Consider the following 15,293-nt stretch of genomic DNA (forward strand, 5'->3'; position numbering starts at 1 on the left):
AGAGGTGATGCAGTGCTGAAGACCCGGGCCCCTACTCAGTGCCTTCGTTCTGTGAGTACTTTGCCTGTGCCCAAAATGAGGGCAGGGGCAGCAACTGCTTCACTCCCTTTCTCTCTCTCTCTTTTCTCTCTCTCTCTTTCTTTCCCTTCCTTCCTCCCTCCCTCCCTCCTTTCTTTCTTGCTTTCTTTCTCTCTCTCTCTGTGTGTGTGTGTGTGTGTGTGTGTGTGTGTGTGTGTGTGTGTGTGTTCCTGGCTTTGGTGGTAAGGATAGGAGAAGTAAGTCCCTGAAGAAGAAATGCAGCCATGTACTCCCTCTGAGTCTTAAAGGAGGGACTTCAGGTTTTCAATTGCCTTTTATGGAAAACTTGGCCCTCAAGAATTTTGAGAGAAGAACCCCAAATATTCCTGGCAGTTAGGCAAGAAAATGAAACAATACAACCCAAAGCACAATGGCAATGATGCTGTAGCAAATTTACTAGAAGCCGTCCTCTGAAAAGGGTGCTTAGGAGCTCTGGTCTGGAATCTGCACTTGCTCCTGCTCTCACCAGGTGGCTTGTCCTAACACTGCATCTGTTGCCCCCTGTGTACAGTAAGGCTGATAATCTCTGTGCTTTGAGGTTCTCATAAGGATTAAATTAAATAAGACAAAGCAAGTGTTTCTCAACAAGGGCACTACCAGTACCTGGGCAGGACCACTCTTCATTGAATGTGACTCTTCTGAGTGTTTCAAGAGCTTTCAGGAGCCCAGCTGTTCCCCAGCTAAACTCCAGCAGCACTCCTCCACCAGGCATTAAGCTGATCCAAAATGTCACCCCTACCTTCTTTACACACACCCCTCCCCATGCCTTTGTCAGGAGCCAGTGTTACAATGCATGTAATATTCTATCACTTCATAAACCCTTAATAAGTGAGAATACTTTTTGAATATGGTTCTTAATTTTCCTCTGGTATCTTTCTGGAAGAGGAATTAAGACATGAACTGGGCCTCATTACCCCCAGGCTTGATAGAAAGGGAAAAAAATTGCTATTGAGTACTTTCACCATGCCTAGAGCTTTGTACATTGACTGTCATATAATCCCGAAATGGCCCCACACCCAGGAGGTGGCAATACCATTTGTATTTTGCAAAGGGAGACACTGAGTTTCAGAGAGCTGCTTTTGCACAATATCAGGCAGTGAGTTACCGCACAGCCTTGATTCCAAGGCCCCTTCATTTACAATTCAATCCCCTTTGGGAAATAGGTCCTTTGCAAGTCAGGGGGTCCTTGGGGTGCAGTGGGGTAGAAAATGGTGCTGAGTTCAATGGGATAAAAAGAATAAACCAGAAATAGTTTCATCACAGTTGCTTTATTTTACCCAGGGGTACAACAATTTTTAAATTGATTTGCATCTTCCAAATTTTCAATCAAAAGAAAATCTGAAGTGTATGGGAGCTGTCATTAAGTGAACACATACTGTGCTGCAGAAAGGGAGGACGTAGCCTTGGGGATGTGCCCACAGGACTTTGACCAGCAAATGCATTTCAACATAGCGGATAATGAGACAACATTTGTCCCTCCTGACAGCTGGCCTTTGTGGTTTGGCAGACTATTCAGGGCACCAGGGGCTACAAACCTTTTGCAAAAATATAACCTCTCTTGCACTGTCACAGCATTTGCAATTGATCCAGAAGTCACTGGTTTGGGAAAAAAAAAATATGAAAGTGCCAGTTAAGACACAAATGTTATCAGGACAAACTAATGAGGAGTGATAGAGGTGGTCAGCAATGCACAGCTGCTGTGCAATGAATGGAGCAGTGGAAGAGTTGGATTTGAAGAGAGAAGAGAAGGCTGCCTTCCTTACTGAGGACATCAAGGTTTGGGAGCGTCCCAGTAGCAATGTGGTCATGAGTCTTCTGCAAGAACCTGAGGATGTGTGTAGGGTGGGTGGGGGGATGGGACTGAAAGGGAAAGGAGAGCATGGAACATTGGGCAGGGGGGGAAGAAACAACACTGTTTGTACTGCAGTTTCCCCTCCATCTCAGGCTGCATTGCTGGCCCTAAAACAAAGAGTCTTCCTGCTCTTGTACCACTTTGATCCCCTGGAATTGGACTAAAGACTCTTCTGGCACATTCTATAACTTAAAGCACAAGAAATATCACATTAGTTTCCAACAGCTATCTTAATAAATACTACATGCCGGGCACCTTAAACAACAGATATTTTTGGCTCACAGTTCTGGAGGTCCAAGATCAAGGGGTTGGCAGGGTTGGTACCTTCTGAGGCTGTGAGGGAGAATCTGCTCCAGGCCCCTTTCCTAGCTTTGCCTCTCTCCTAGTTTGCTGGCCATCTTTCACGTTCCTTGGCTTGTAGAAGCATCACCCTGATCTCTGCCTTCATCTTCACATGGCATTCTCCCTGTGTGCTGTCTGTGTCCAAATTTCTCCTTCATGTAAGGACATGAGTCCTATTGGATTAGGAGCCTGCTCTAATGACCTCATCTTAACCGATTACATCTCCAATGACCCTATTTCCAAACAAGATCATATCTGGAGATACTAGATGTCTAGACTTCAGCATATGAATTTGGGGCAGATACAATTCAGCCCATAACAGATATCATCCCCACAGCCCTGCAGCAATAAAAAAAATAGAGGTTTCAGCCTCTGCATGTGACAAGAGGCATCCCAGATATTAGAGGCTGGACAGAGACATGGAGACAGAGTTCCTGTCTCTCGTCACTCCTCTGGGCTCCATCAATTCTGCTACTTTGCTACCCACTCCTGGGCTGTCCTCATCCACACGTCCAGATGGTCAATCCCCACTCCACCTAATGAACAACTGGAAAGGGGGAGGGCACTCTTCTTTCTCTTGAGGCCTGACTGAAGCTTTGCACATCATCCTTTCCTTTCCAATGGGCAGGATCATAGTCAGTAGCCATGCTGGATGTGAGGGAGGCCTAACATCACTGGCAGCGTGGCCAGGACATTTGTTCCAAGCATGTTCTTCTCAACTTGTCATCACATATATATTTGCTTATTTAGCTATTGAGTGTCACCTAAGCTAGTGTCAATTAAACCCTAAACTCTAGGAAATCTGAAATTTTGTTTACTTCTTTCCCCCACTAAATAATGAGGACCTAGTGCACTTCTCGGACCAGGTAGATGCTTGAAAGTTAATGAATGATTGAAAGAATGACTGGAAAGAAGAAAGAAAAAAGAAGGAAGGAAGGAAGGAAGGAAGGAAGGAAGGAAGGAAGGAAGGACGGACAGAAGGAAGGAAGGAAGGAAGGGAGGGACAGAAGGAAGGAAAGAAGGAAAGAAGGACAGAAGGAAGGAAGGAAGGAAGGAAGGAAGGAAGGAAGGAAGGAAGGAAGGAAGGAAGGAAAGAAGGAAGGAAGGAACGAACGAAAAGAGGGAGGGAGGCTAGACTATGGAAGTTGTTTTGCTGTGGTGGTGGTGGTTGTTTTTAAAACAGATTCTCACTCTGTTATCCAGGCTGGAGTGCAGTGGTGCAATCACAGCTCACTGCAGCCTCCACCCTCTGGGCCCAAGTGATTCTCCCATCTCAGCTTCCAGAGTAACTGGGACTGCAGGCACATTCCACTACACCCAACTAATTTTTAAAAACTTTTTGTAGAGGGGAGTCTCCATATGTTGCCCTGCCTGGTCTCAAACTCCTGGGCTCAAGCGATCCTCCCACCTCAGCCTCCCAAACTGCTGAGATTACAGGTGTGAGCCACCATGCCTGGCCAGGAGTTGCTGTTGTTGTTGTTATTGTTGTTTTATAGCCCAGAGACTTTTACTCAACAAAATCTTAGAAATCTATATGTAAAGCAGATAAAGGGTTGCTACCTTCACTGAAGCCTTAGAAGAAAGTGTCCAGAATCCTAATTGTCCACCGCCTTGTCTTCTTTAGTGCCCCTCATGGCAGCCCTGTGGGCACATTGTGAAGGTGGGATTTGTGAGATGAGCAATAGAGCATTGTGACATTATTTATGGAGAAAAGTGATATGTTCACCCTCTTGTTTTCAGAGAATGGGGCCAGCTTGGCTTTGGCTACTGGGAACAGGGATCCTGGCCTCTGTCCACTGTCAATCCCTTCCTGCCCATGGAGATAAAAGTCTGCAGGGGCCTCAACCCCCTGGGCATCAGCTCTCAGAGCCAGCCCCCGCCTACCGCAGAATCACACCCACCATTACCAAATTTGCTTTGCGTTTGTACAAAGAGCTGGCAGCAGACGCCCCTGGAAACATCTTCTTCTCGCCGGTGAGCATCTCCACCACCCTGGCCCTGCTCTCTCTTGGGGCTCAAGCTGACACCTCAGCTCTGATCCTGGAGGGCCTAGGATTCAACCTCACAGAAACCCCAGAAGCCAACATCCACCAGGGCTTCCGGAGCCTCCTCTACACCCTTGCCCTGCCCAGCCCCAAACTCGAACTAAAAGTAGGAAACTCCCTGTTCCTAGACAAGCGACTAAAGCCTCGGCAGCACTATTTGGACAGCATCAAGGAGCTTTATGGAGCTTTTGCCTTTTCTGCCAACTTCACAGATTCTGTTACAACTGGGAGGCAGATTAATGACTATGTGAGAAGGCAAACATACGGGCAAGTCGTGGACTGCCTCCCAGAGTTCAGCCAGGACACGCTCATGGTTCTTGCCAATTACATCTTCTTCAAAGGTGAGGCTTGCTCAGACAGACTTATTGCCACTGCCTCTGCAGGTAAATGCTCTTACAGCAGAGAGCCAGCTAACAGGTTCTTTGCTAACCACTTGGGGAAATCTATGAATAAGATAGAGCTTTCCCACCCTTGCCTGGCCACAGTCCATGTGGGTTGGAAATAAGTACAGACGCAAAATAACTCAGTGGGATGGTGATGTTCTCCTTGCGTAGGCATTGGGTCCCACAGAGTTCCCAAAAGAGACACCCATCCAGACTTGAGAAGCTTCCTGGAAAAACAGCCACCCAAGCTAAGGCATGACAGTGAGTTTTATCCACTCAGGTGAAAAAGCTTGGGAGAGGTGGGGCAAAGAGGGTTCAGGTTGCAAAAACCCAGCATATCTAAAGGTCCAGGGAAAAGAGATATCATTGCATTTTCAAAGAACTGAAACAAAATTTAATTGGGATAGAACATCAAACACAACAGCAGAATAATAGCAAGAAGCCAAGAGTTGCAATGTAGAGGGAAACAGAGCCACGTTGAGGGTTCCCAACTTTATTCAGGGAACCTTAGAATTGCCAAAGAGTTTTAAGTGTGAAGTGATAGGATTACATATTTTTAGGAAGATCAGACTGGCTACAATTTGGAAGGTGGTTTGGAAGGGAGAAAAGGTGAGAAAGGAGAGACAAGTTGGGAGGTTTTCAAAGTGGTCCAAAGTAAGTAGAATGGTGGGTTTGAATAATGTTGTGGTTTTGGAGGCTGAATCAGCAATACTTGGTCACTGATTTGGTGTGGGTATGTAGGACAGGATGATCCAGTTCTCCTGTTATCAAGACCAGTGCTTGCAAAGGGTGTTTGTGGGGACAGATTTATAAGAAGTAAGAGAGAAGATACTACACATGTGAATGTAACCATGACCCCAAAATTCTGCATTTCTAACTACATCTTAATGGGCTTTTGCCTAATGCAAGACGTTTTATTAATTGAATTCTTTTTCCGTTTTCAGTTTGAAGATTAGGGATTTGGGGTGGGTGGGTGAAGGAAGGAGTTCTTGAGCATCTCTGTAGAAGGTTGTTGTCCAGAGGCAGTTTGGTTGAGAGGGATTAATTCAGTGTGTGCAAAAGCAACCTGAGCTGCACAGTCAGTCCTCCCAGCTCTGCAAATCAGTATGTTTAAATACATTCACAAAGACTCAGTTTGATCATCCCTGATATGGGAATAATAATACTTATTTCTTATTAATTTTTATGATAATTTAAAGAGATAATGTCTAGCACATGGAAGGTGCTTAGTAGATGGAAAAATACCTTTCAGCTTCTTAGAAGCTAAGTTCCTCTGAAATGGAACAAAATCATAGGCTGTTAGGGCTCAAGCACTGGTGACTTGTCCTAGAGGCCTGACTGAGGCCTAAATTCTGGTCTCCTGGCTCTGTATCCATTCCACTTTTTTGCCATATACTTGCATAGCCAAGAGGAAGCGTGGTTTTGTGTGTGTATATACCCAGAGGTGCTCTCCTGAAAAGCGTTCTCATGGCCTTACGGGTTTTGTGTCCTAAGCCAAGTGGAAGCACCCTTTCAGTCGCTACCAGACCCAGAAGCAGGAAAGTTTCTTTGTGGATGACAGGACCTCTCTCCGGGTGTCCATGATGCACCAAAAGGAAATGCACAGATTCCTCTATGACCAGGAGTTGGCTTGCACCGTCCTCCAGATAGAATACAGAGGAAATGCCCTGGCGCTTCTGGTGCTCCCTGACCCTGGAAAAATGAAGCAGGTGGAGGCCGCTCTGCAGCCAGAGACCCTGAGAAAATGGGGCCAATTGCTCCTGCCCAGGTAAGTGTCACAGCAGAAGGATGCTAGCTGACCTTGCTCAAGAACCCCAGTAGGTCTTGATCAACTCCAGCTGCAAAAGCCCAAGGTCTCGATTAGGCTCACCATCTTGTCCTTTACTAACTGTGTGATTTTGACAATTTTCTCACCTTTTTTGGGCCTTTACTGTAAAACTAAGGACATTATACCTGCCTCATTGGGTTGCTCAGTGGATTCATTGAGTTTCTACCCTTAGAGAACATAGAACTCAGATTGGTATGTGGAGCACAAGAAGTGTTTACCAAGAATTGACTGTTGTTATACTTTCCTGGTGTCTATCTGGTCCCCATCTCCTTTCCTCTTGCTTTCCTCTCACCACCGCACCCCCCCTTAACAATTCACTACCAGAAGGTGGTTAAGTGCAGCCAAAAAATCAGATCAAAGACAGTGAAAAATAATCATGGGTGGGTGCAGCAGCTCAGACCTATAATCCCAGTGCTTTGGGAGGCCAAGGTGGGAGGATTACTTGAGGCCAGGAGTTTGAGACTAGCTTGAGCAACATAGCAAGACTCTGCCGTGATACAAAATGAAACATATATATATATATATATATATATACATATATATATATATATTTATGTATAAATGGCATCACTATGCCATTTAACAAACATGAGGAACCTGAAGCGGAGATGAGTGAGAGATGATGGCTGCTTGTATTAGGGAATGCCAGAAGGTGGAGTTAGGACCTAGTTCAGAAGCTTAGCCAACAGAACTTGCTGATGTATCAGATATGGAAGTGGGAAGATGTTGATATATATATATAGTTGAGCATGTTGGTGCATGCCTACAATCCCAGCTACCCGGGAGGTCAAGGAAAAAGGATCACCTGAGCCGAGGAATTCGAGGTTACAGTGAGCTATGCTTGTGCCACTGCACTCCAGTCTGTGCAACAAAGCTACATCCTATCTCTAATAAAAAATTATTATTATCATTAGATTGTTAAAGGGTGCTTCTATTTTAATTAAAACATGTTTAAAAAATTAAATATCAAGAACATTGTCAACATTAAAGTTCCTGTTTTATGTGATCTCTAAACTATTTCCCGTCTCACTCGCTTTTTGGTTTGTAGTTTCATCACAGCTTCAGCTTTTTCTAGTTTCCCTAGATCCCTTTCACCAGCTAGTACTTTCTTGGGGGTGCATCTTCTTTTATGGGGTACTCTGAGATGAAATCTGGTACTGAGTTCTACTCACTGCTTGCTGCATAACAAGCCACCCCAAAACTGAATGACTTAAGACAATCACCTCCTTGGTTCTATGGATTAACTGGACTCAGCTGAGCAGTTTTCATGTGTTGAGGTAGATGGTAGCTGGAGCTGAAGCCACTGAACTCTTCACTTATGTGTCTGGTGCCTGTGCTGGGCTGACTGGAGGAGACTAAGGCTGGGAGGCATCTCTCTCTGCAGGTAGTGTCTCCATGAGGCTAGCTGAGGTTCAGTAACTCAGCATAGCTAATACTGGTATATGGGAGCTAGGGTCTTCAAGACAGAATATTTCAAAGGCAGGAAATGAAAGCTACCACTCTGGTAAGGCCTAGGCCCAAAAATCAGCATAATGGCACTTCTGCCGCATTGTATTGGTAGCAGAGCCAATGGGTGGGTGGTGCAGAGCCCACCCAGATTCAAGGGGAGGGCACATAGATGCCACCTTTTGATGATCTTGAATCCACCACAACCTTGTAGGCACCAGCCAACCCACATATCCAAAGGTGGCTTCTCTCAGCACCCTATTCACACTGAGGTACCAAGGATAGAGAAGGTGTTCTGTGTTTGGGCAGAGATTAAAGCACCAAATAGGAGGCACAGGCCAAGGGGAGAGGCCAGCATTTAAGGGATTATTCCTGTTGTCGATGAAGCTCCACGGCTCTAGTCAGTTGCTAATTTCAGCCCCATAGTCCCTGGCTCCTTTGGGGTGAGACTTCTCCTTGCCCCCATCACAGAAGGGACTACCATAGACTCTTCTAGACCGGTAGATTTTCCCTCAGGGAGGGTTTGGTTTGACTTCTTCCCACTTTGACATTCTAAAAGCAAAACTGACCCAAATTACTCCTCTAAATCTCAGATATTCCTTGTGCCAGAGAGTTACAATATCGTAGTAGCCATTTGTATGGGCTTTTAGATATAAGAATTTTAGACTCTGCCATGTTTCATTCCATTCAGACGTGAGGCAGGTTAGCTTGCCAAGGGGAACTGCACTTCCTGGCACACCATTCGTGTATGTATTCATTTACAGTTGTTGAACACCCACTGTGTTTTGGGCTCTGTGTCAGACCCTTGCCCCACTAGACTCTACTCCACCCCCCAGCCCACTGGCCTGGGGCTTGCTTCCCACTCACGTGCTGCCTATGGGAAACTTGTCAAGTAGCTCTAGATGTCCTCCTACTTCAACTAGGCATCCAGACCCTCATATTGCCCAGGAGTCAAACCAGCCACGATTCTCTAACCTGAATTCAATTTTCTGAGGCAGAAGTATTCAAGTTGATCATGAACTAGTCATGCTTTCAGGTGCCTGGGTAGCTGTCAAATCATAATTAAAAAGAACAATAGCACCAGAGAGAAAGGGCAGATTTGCTGTGGATCCAAAGAAATTTCTGAACTTAACCCCGGGAAATGTCGCAATCAGATGGTAAAGATGCCCCAAACACAGGAGCGAGAGTTCATTTGTGCCGTATGCCCAACACACATGATCTCCCATCAGATCCTCGCAACAGCCCCAAGGAGGGGGCATCACTATGCCATTTAACAAACATGCCATTTAACAAACATGAGGAACCTGAAGCGGAGACGGGTGAGAGACGATGGCTGCTTGTATTAGGGGATGCCAGGAGGTGGATTTAGGACCTAGTTCAGAAGCTGAGCCAACAGAACTTGCTGATGTATCAGATATGGAAGTGGGAAGATGTTGACAGTATTTACCTCATGTGGTCATGATGTGGATTCCATCAGTTCAGACTTGAAAAATCATAGCCAATATCTGACACCTAGAAAGCCCTCTATAAATGTGATGAAGATGACAAAGACATGTAGCTGTGCCTGGAGTGTTCTCAGATCCAGCCACAAGATATTCCAGAAGGAACAAAGAGAAGGGAGCTGTTGGTATGGGTAGTGGAATGGTCCACCGTAGTGAACAGTGTCATGGGAAGACTGGCTGCCTCTCATGCTGGGAAATGCCTCTCTCCCCCACAGCTCAGGCTGCCAACATACAGAGCAAGAGTGGCACATATAACAAGACAGCACCATTTCTCTGTGTGTTTCTCTCTCCAGTCTGTTGGATTTGCACTTGCCAAGGTTTTCAATTTCTGGAACATATAACCTGGAAGACATACTTCCCCAAATTGGTCTCACCAACATACTCAACTTAGAAGCTAACTTCTCAGGAGTCACTGGGCAGCTCAACAAAACCATCTCCAGGGTAAAGTGGTGAATATGGATGTTTGTGGGCAGGTGGGGGCAGGGAGGAGGTTTCTCCTTTGGCATGTGGAACATTTAAAAGTCAAGTTCTCTGTTCTTTGTCCTATGCAAACTATTTAATACCACAGTCTTTAAGGCTTCATTTCATGGGCTCCTCCTTCTCTATCTCCCCTTCCTTAGGTTCCTTCTATTCTTCAGGACAGGAATACAGGGTTCTAAATAGAATTGATGGTCATTTGGGGTCAACCATGCAGCCAGAATTTCCCCAGGTGTTGGATAGCTTTATTTTGATTCCTGATACCTCCTTCCAGGGCAGCAGTGAAACTCTACCTGCCTTTGTTATAGCTCTAGAGGGTAGTGAGGTATGAACTAGAGGTGCATCAGTCAGCTTTGCTGCAGTAACAAAACAATCCCAGAATCTCAGTGCCTTACTGTAACAAATGCTTATTTCCTGGTCATATTACCTGTCAGAAGCAGGTCACTACCATCAGCCACAGGGCTGCTGCACGCATCTCCCTTCCAGGATGTAGGTTAAAGAAGCCCCTGTTTGGAGCAAACCATTTTCATACCAGGGGAGGAAAGCAAAAGAAGATGTGTACATGGCTCTAAACACTTGTCTCCCCACACAGCCTGTGCCATGGCCACTCACGTGCCATCAGCTGAAGCAAGTCCCACAGTCCCAATCGTCTCCCCCTGCAGGCGGCACTGCCAGTCTTGTGGAACTGTCAAGGACCGATAACCCTCTAATGGGAAGAGAGAGTTCATATTTGGAAATAACAATGCATTCATCATAGAAGAGAAGACACAAAGGCCTTTCCCTGAACTTCAGCTGTCCACTTCGTTTTAGGATAGACTTGTCCATTACCATTTAAGGCTTCATTAGAAACTTCATAAGGAAATTATTCTGTCTTTTATTTGGGAAAGATCAGCTGAGGGGGTGAATGTGCACCCAAGGCAATGGAGACAGAGTCTTGTGTGCACATACACGTGTGTGTGCATGCGTGTGCATGCGTGCATATGTGTGTGTGCATATTTGCATGTGTGTGCATGTGTATGTGTGTACATTGGAGAGGTAACAAAAATGGAAAAGAAGTAGTTTAGCTTTTTTTTTTCTTTTTCTGAGAAAGAGTTTCACTCTTGTCACCCAAGCTGGAGTGCAATGGTGTAATCTCAGCTCACTGCAACCTCCATCTCCCGGGTTCAAGTGATTCTCCTGCCTCAGCCTCCCAAGTAGCTGGGATTACAGCCCACAACCATGCCTGCCTAGTTTTTTGCATTTTCAGTAGAGATGGGGTTTCACCATATTGGCCAGGCTTGTCTCGAACTCCTGACCTCAGGTGATCCACCCGCCTTGGCCTCCCAAAGTGCTGGGATTACAGGCGTGAGCCACTGCACCTGGCCTAGCTTTTTAAAGAAAAAAAGAAAAGGATTTTTTTCACACTGACCTTAAATGCTAGATCTATCTTTTAATACAGCTTTTTAGTTAATTGAAGGGGATCATCAAGGCCATTGTTTTATCCACTTTTTTCAAGCCTCAAAATCCTTTCTTCCTAGGAAGTAGTGTGAAAATGAGGCTGAAAAAGGTAAGCTTCTGGCACAGAGGTTGGCAGAAGGCTTGGCACATCAGACATGCTGAGCACTTTCTGAACATCATTGATTTAAGCTGAGTGAGCCATTTTATAGATGAGAAACCGAGACTTAGAGAGATTATGTGGAGCTTGTAGCAGAAAATGACAACAAGGCCTGTGCCACAGGTATACCCAGAGGCTGGAGAGATGCTCCTAAAAGTTGTTTTTGGGTTTTGCAACCTGGTACCTGCTTAGCAGCCCTCTAGTTCAGGCCCTATTGTCTCCCCATTAAAGAGTGATGGGTGATGTCGGTGTAAACCCTTGGGATGTGCAGTGTCTTCTCCTTGAAGGCGCCCGAACTGATGCTGTCTCCATCCCCTCTTGTCCTCTAGGTGTCACACAAGGCGATGGTGGACGTGAGTGAGAAGGGGACCGAGGCCGGGGCTGCTTCAGGCCTCCTCTCCCAGCCCCCATCTCTGAACACCATGTCAGACCCACGTGCCCACTTCAACAGGCCTTTCCTCTTGCTCCTTTGGGAGGTGACCACCCAGAGCTTACTGTTCCTGGGAAAAGTTGTCAACCCAGTTGCAGGGTAACCGTGGTGGGAGGCCAGGGGTTATCTTATCTCGCCCTGGACCAAACAGATAGGCCAGCACCAGCCTGTATCTTGGGGCTGCTATGTGAACCAGTTCATCAGTGTGCCAAGATTCTAATAAAGTTGACCTTGGGTTCTGTGAACACTAAAGAGCAATGCTTACAAGGGAGGGCCAGCTTCTAGCCACTCACTCACAATTGTCTCAAATCTGGTGTTAACTGTGCTCAGAAAGTTGAAAATGAGAACAACCCTCGTGTTACGGCCTCCCAGGAGACGTCCACCGCTGCTGCCGCCATTGTAGATACTTGCTGAGCGTCCTTCGGGTAAGGGTCAGAGTGAAAAACACAGAGGTCATCAGCAGGAATAAGCAAGTTTCTCCCTTCATAATGGCCAATATGTGCTGTACAGACAAGAGAGGTTGTCCTAAAATGTCATCGCCCAGACATCAGGGGCTAGATCCCCTCAAGAGGAGGTTGGACCTGCGTCAGGGCTCCAAACTACACCCCATGTAGAAAACCAGGTGTGCGGATGGGCCGGCGTAATCATGGGTCAGTCTGAAGGGAGGTCGAGTTCAAGCAGCAAGAACGGAGCATCAGAGCCCAGGGCAACACAAAGACCAAAGAAAGCAGGAAGGCAAACATGGCCAGGAGGGATGACGGACGTCGGGCAGGGTCAGCGGGGTGAATTGGGGGCCATATTCAGTTGCGATGGAGCCTCCATTAGAGATCGAAAGTCCTACTCCCCCTCGTGTGCCCCTCCAAGAGACATTCATTTGAAACTAGTGGGGAAGCAGAAAGAGATGCCCAGCTGCTTGTGTGTACCACTTGGACGATAATACCCATCACTACAATGAACTCCGTGCCCAAACACACCAGAGGGTAGGATATAGGTGGTCAGTGTCTAGGAAGGAGCCATCCCAAAAAAGTGTTACAGTGGTGGAAACTCCTGACCCTACTCCAAGGAGGTGAGGCTCAGATCCTGAAGACCAGGTAAGCTTTAAATAGAGAAAAGGGTAGGACAGTCTGGGAGAGGGCAGAGGAGAGATGTGATCGGCAAAAGCAATGGCTAAAGAGAGGGAAAAGGTATGTTCCAATAAAATGAGAGAAAACCAGCTTTGCAGCCAAGGAAAGTTCAGGTAGGGTCATGGTGGAAGGCAGTGTTAGAGAGGTGTTCAGAGATAAAAGGCTGGAGGCTTTAGGTCCCCGTGGAGTGAGTGTGAGTGTGGTCTTGTAGACAGTGGAGAGTAGCTGTAGGCCTGTGGGCAGATGTGGATATGGACTAAGTAGTGATGGGGAAGTCATCTGTCAACTGGGCATAGATAAGAATGAGTAGGGTGAAGCCAGGGTAAGGGCCAGCCAGGATGGCAACATGCGGTCCACTCGACCACCGACCATGCTGCATGCAGGGTGATCAGAACACATGCATCCACTGCTTCAATGCAGATTTATTAAACACCTCCTATGCCAGGCACTGGGAATGCAGCAGTGAACAAAACAGATGATGGGTCCTGCCTACATGGGGCTTACATTCTAGCAGAGGAAACCCGGCAGTAAACAAAACAAGTAAGTGAAATATGTACTGTATGACAACAGCAAGGACTGTTCAAGGACTGGTCAGCAAGGACTGGTTAAGAATATGCCCGGGAAAGTCTCTATGGTGCACATGAAGGGTCAGCTGGCCCCTGATGGTGACAAAGTGGATTGCTCAGTGGCAAAGCTGGATTTAAGCCCAAGGCTGCAATGTCTCCACAATCATCCTTCTTAATTAAAGAAAACTGCAACTGAAAGATCCCTCCCTGTCATCTCTTCTGAGAAAGTGGCATTTGATTGAGACCAAAGTAGTCAGTGGTCTAAAGATATTCATTAACTGTCATGGAGGTATGGACCAACCCTTCAAGGCTTCCGTCTTCTGCACCCAGTGCTGCCTAGGGAACACACTATTGAGACATGTCTTGTGTTCACTGAATGTTAGACACCAATATAAGCAATTGACAGATGTCCGTAAACTTACTATTTCCAACAGTCATAGGAGGGAGGCACTGCTACATTTTCATCTTACGGGTGGGGAAGCGGAAGCACAACGTGCTAGCATATCTGGAGCCTGGATTTGAACCCAGGCTGTTCATCTCTGTAGCCCACTTGTTTCATCTCTACGCCACACTTCCTTTTGTGAGCACAACTTAAAAGCCCTTCAGCCATGCCTCGTTGGCTGCCACACTGCAAGGATCCAACTCCCAGGGTCATAGGAAGTAGGAGAGGGAAGAAGTCACAAGAGCAGGAGCATCTGGGGAAGACTTTCTAGGGAAAGACCCAGAAGCATGGATGGAAAGTTGGTGGTTTAAGAAGCACTGATTGAGGACAGGGATGTGCCCTTTGTTGTTTATTTCTGTGTTCTGGTACAGACACTAGCATAGGATAAATAGTAAAACCTTTTCTACCTTAATGCTGTGAGGGGAAGTTGTGCCACGTGGCAGAATTCCATGACAAAGACTCAGAGGCAGGAAAGAAAGCAGCCTGGTGAAGGACATGGTATAAAAGTACACTCAGTTTTGGGAGAGAACTTAGTGAGAGAGACCCCGCTCTACTCCAAGCTGTGTAGACAGCACTCTCTCTCTTTGGCCTCTTGCCTTCCCTTCTCTTTGGGAGGCCAGTTGAGGCAAGCTCCCTGGACTCTAGTGACATCTCACACCCTTCAGCTGGCTGGACAACCTTGGACACATTGCTCAACCCCTCTGTGCCTCAAGTTCTTTTGCAAAATGGAAAGTGTAAACCTTGCTTTACAGAATTGTAAAAATCAAATGAAGACATAAATGTGAAATATTAAGCACTTGATATACACTAGGTGCTCAATGAAGTTTCCTTCTGGCCCCATCTTTTGACTCCTCCCACCGTCAAGGGCACTCTTTCCTCCCACAGAGTAGAGCTCAGTGCCAGGTAATGTCAAAATCCCCCCAGTGGTCACTGGCCACATAACTACCCCCCAGCAAAACCATGAAGGCAGCACATCAAAACCCAAAAGTGTTGATGGAGAGGCCTCAGGGGCTTTATCTGGGCACTAAAGGTGACGTCTGGAAAACAGAACCATTCTTGCTGCAGGAACATTAGCTATGACACTATGGCATTAAGTGGGAGAATGCTGGCCCAGGGATCAGGGCTGAAATTGCAGAGGCCCATGTGAAGGAGAACCACGTGATTTTCTCTAGAAAAGCATCATT

General features: G+C 46.5%; 1 protein-coding gene across 1 annotated transcript; it reads left to right on the top strand.

Moving 5' to 3' along the window:
- SERPINA11 (serpin peptidase inhibitor, clade A (alpha-1 antiproteinase, antitrypsin), member 11) lies at nucleotides 1-12,222 on the top strand. The gene is made up of 5 exons (XM_011951530.1): nucleotides 1-51; nucleotides 4,013-4,658; nucleotides 6,195-6,468; nucleotides 9,770-9,917; nucleotides 11,877-12,222. The coding sequence occupies exons 2-5, from the start codon at nucleotides 4,016-4,018 to the stop codon at nucleotides 12,078-12,080; spliced, it is 1,269 nt and encodes a 422-aa protein (XP_011806920.1). The 5' UTR covers nucleotides 1-51; nucleotides 4,013-4,015; the 3' UTR covers nucleotides 12,081-12,222.
- The last annotated feature ends 3,071 nt before the right edge of the window (nucleotides 12,223-15,293 follow it).

The sequence above is a fragment of the Colobus angolensis genome, unplaced genomic scaffold, assembly GCF_000951035.1.
Source record: "Colobus angolensis palliatus isolate OR3802 unplaced genomic scaffold, Cang.pa_1.0 Scaffold32, whole genome shotgun sequence".
NCBI classification, from domain to species: Eukaryota; Metazoa; Chordata; class Mammalia; order Primates; family Cercopithecidae; genus Colobus; species Colobus angolensis.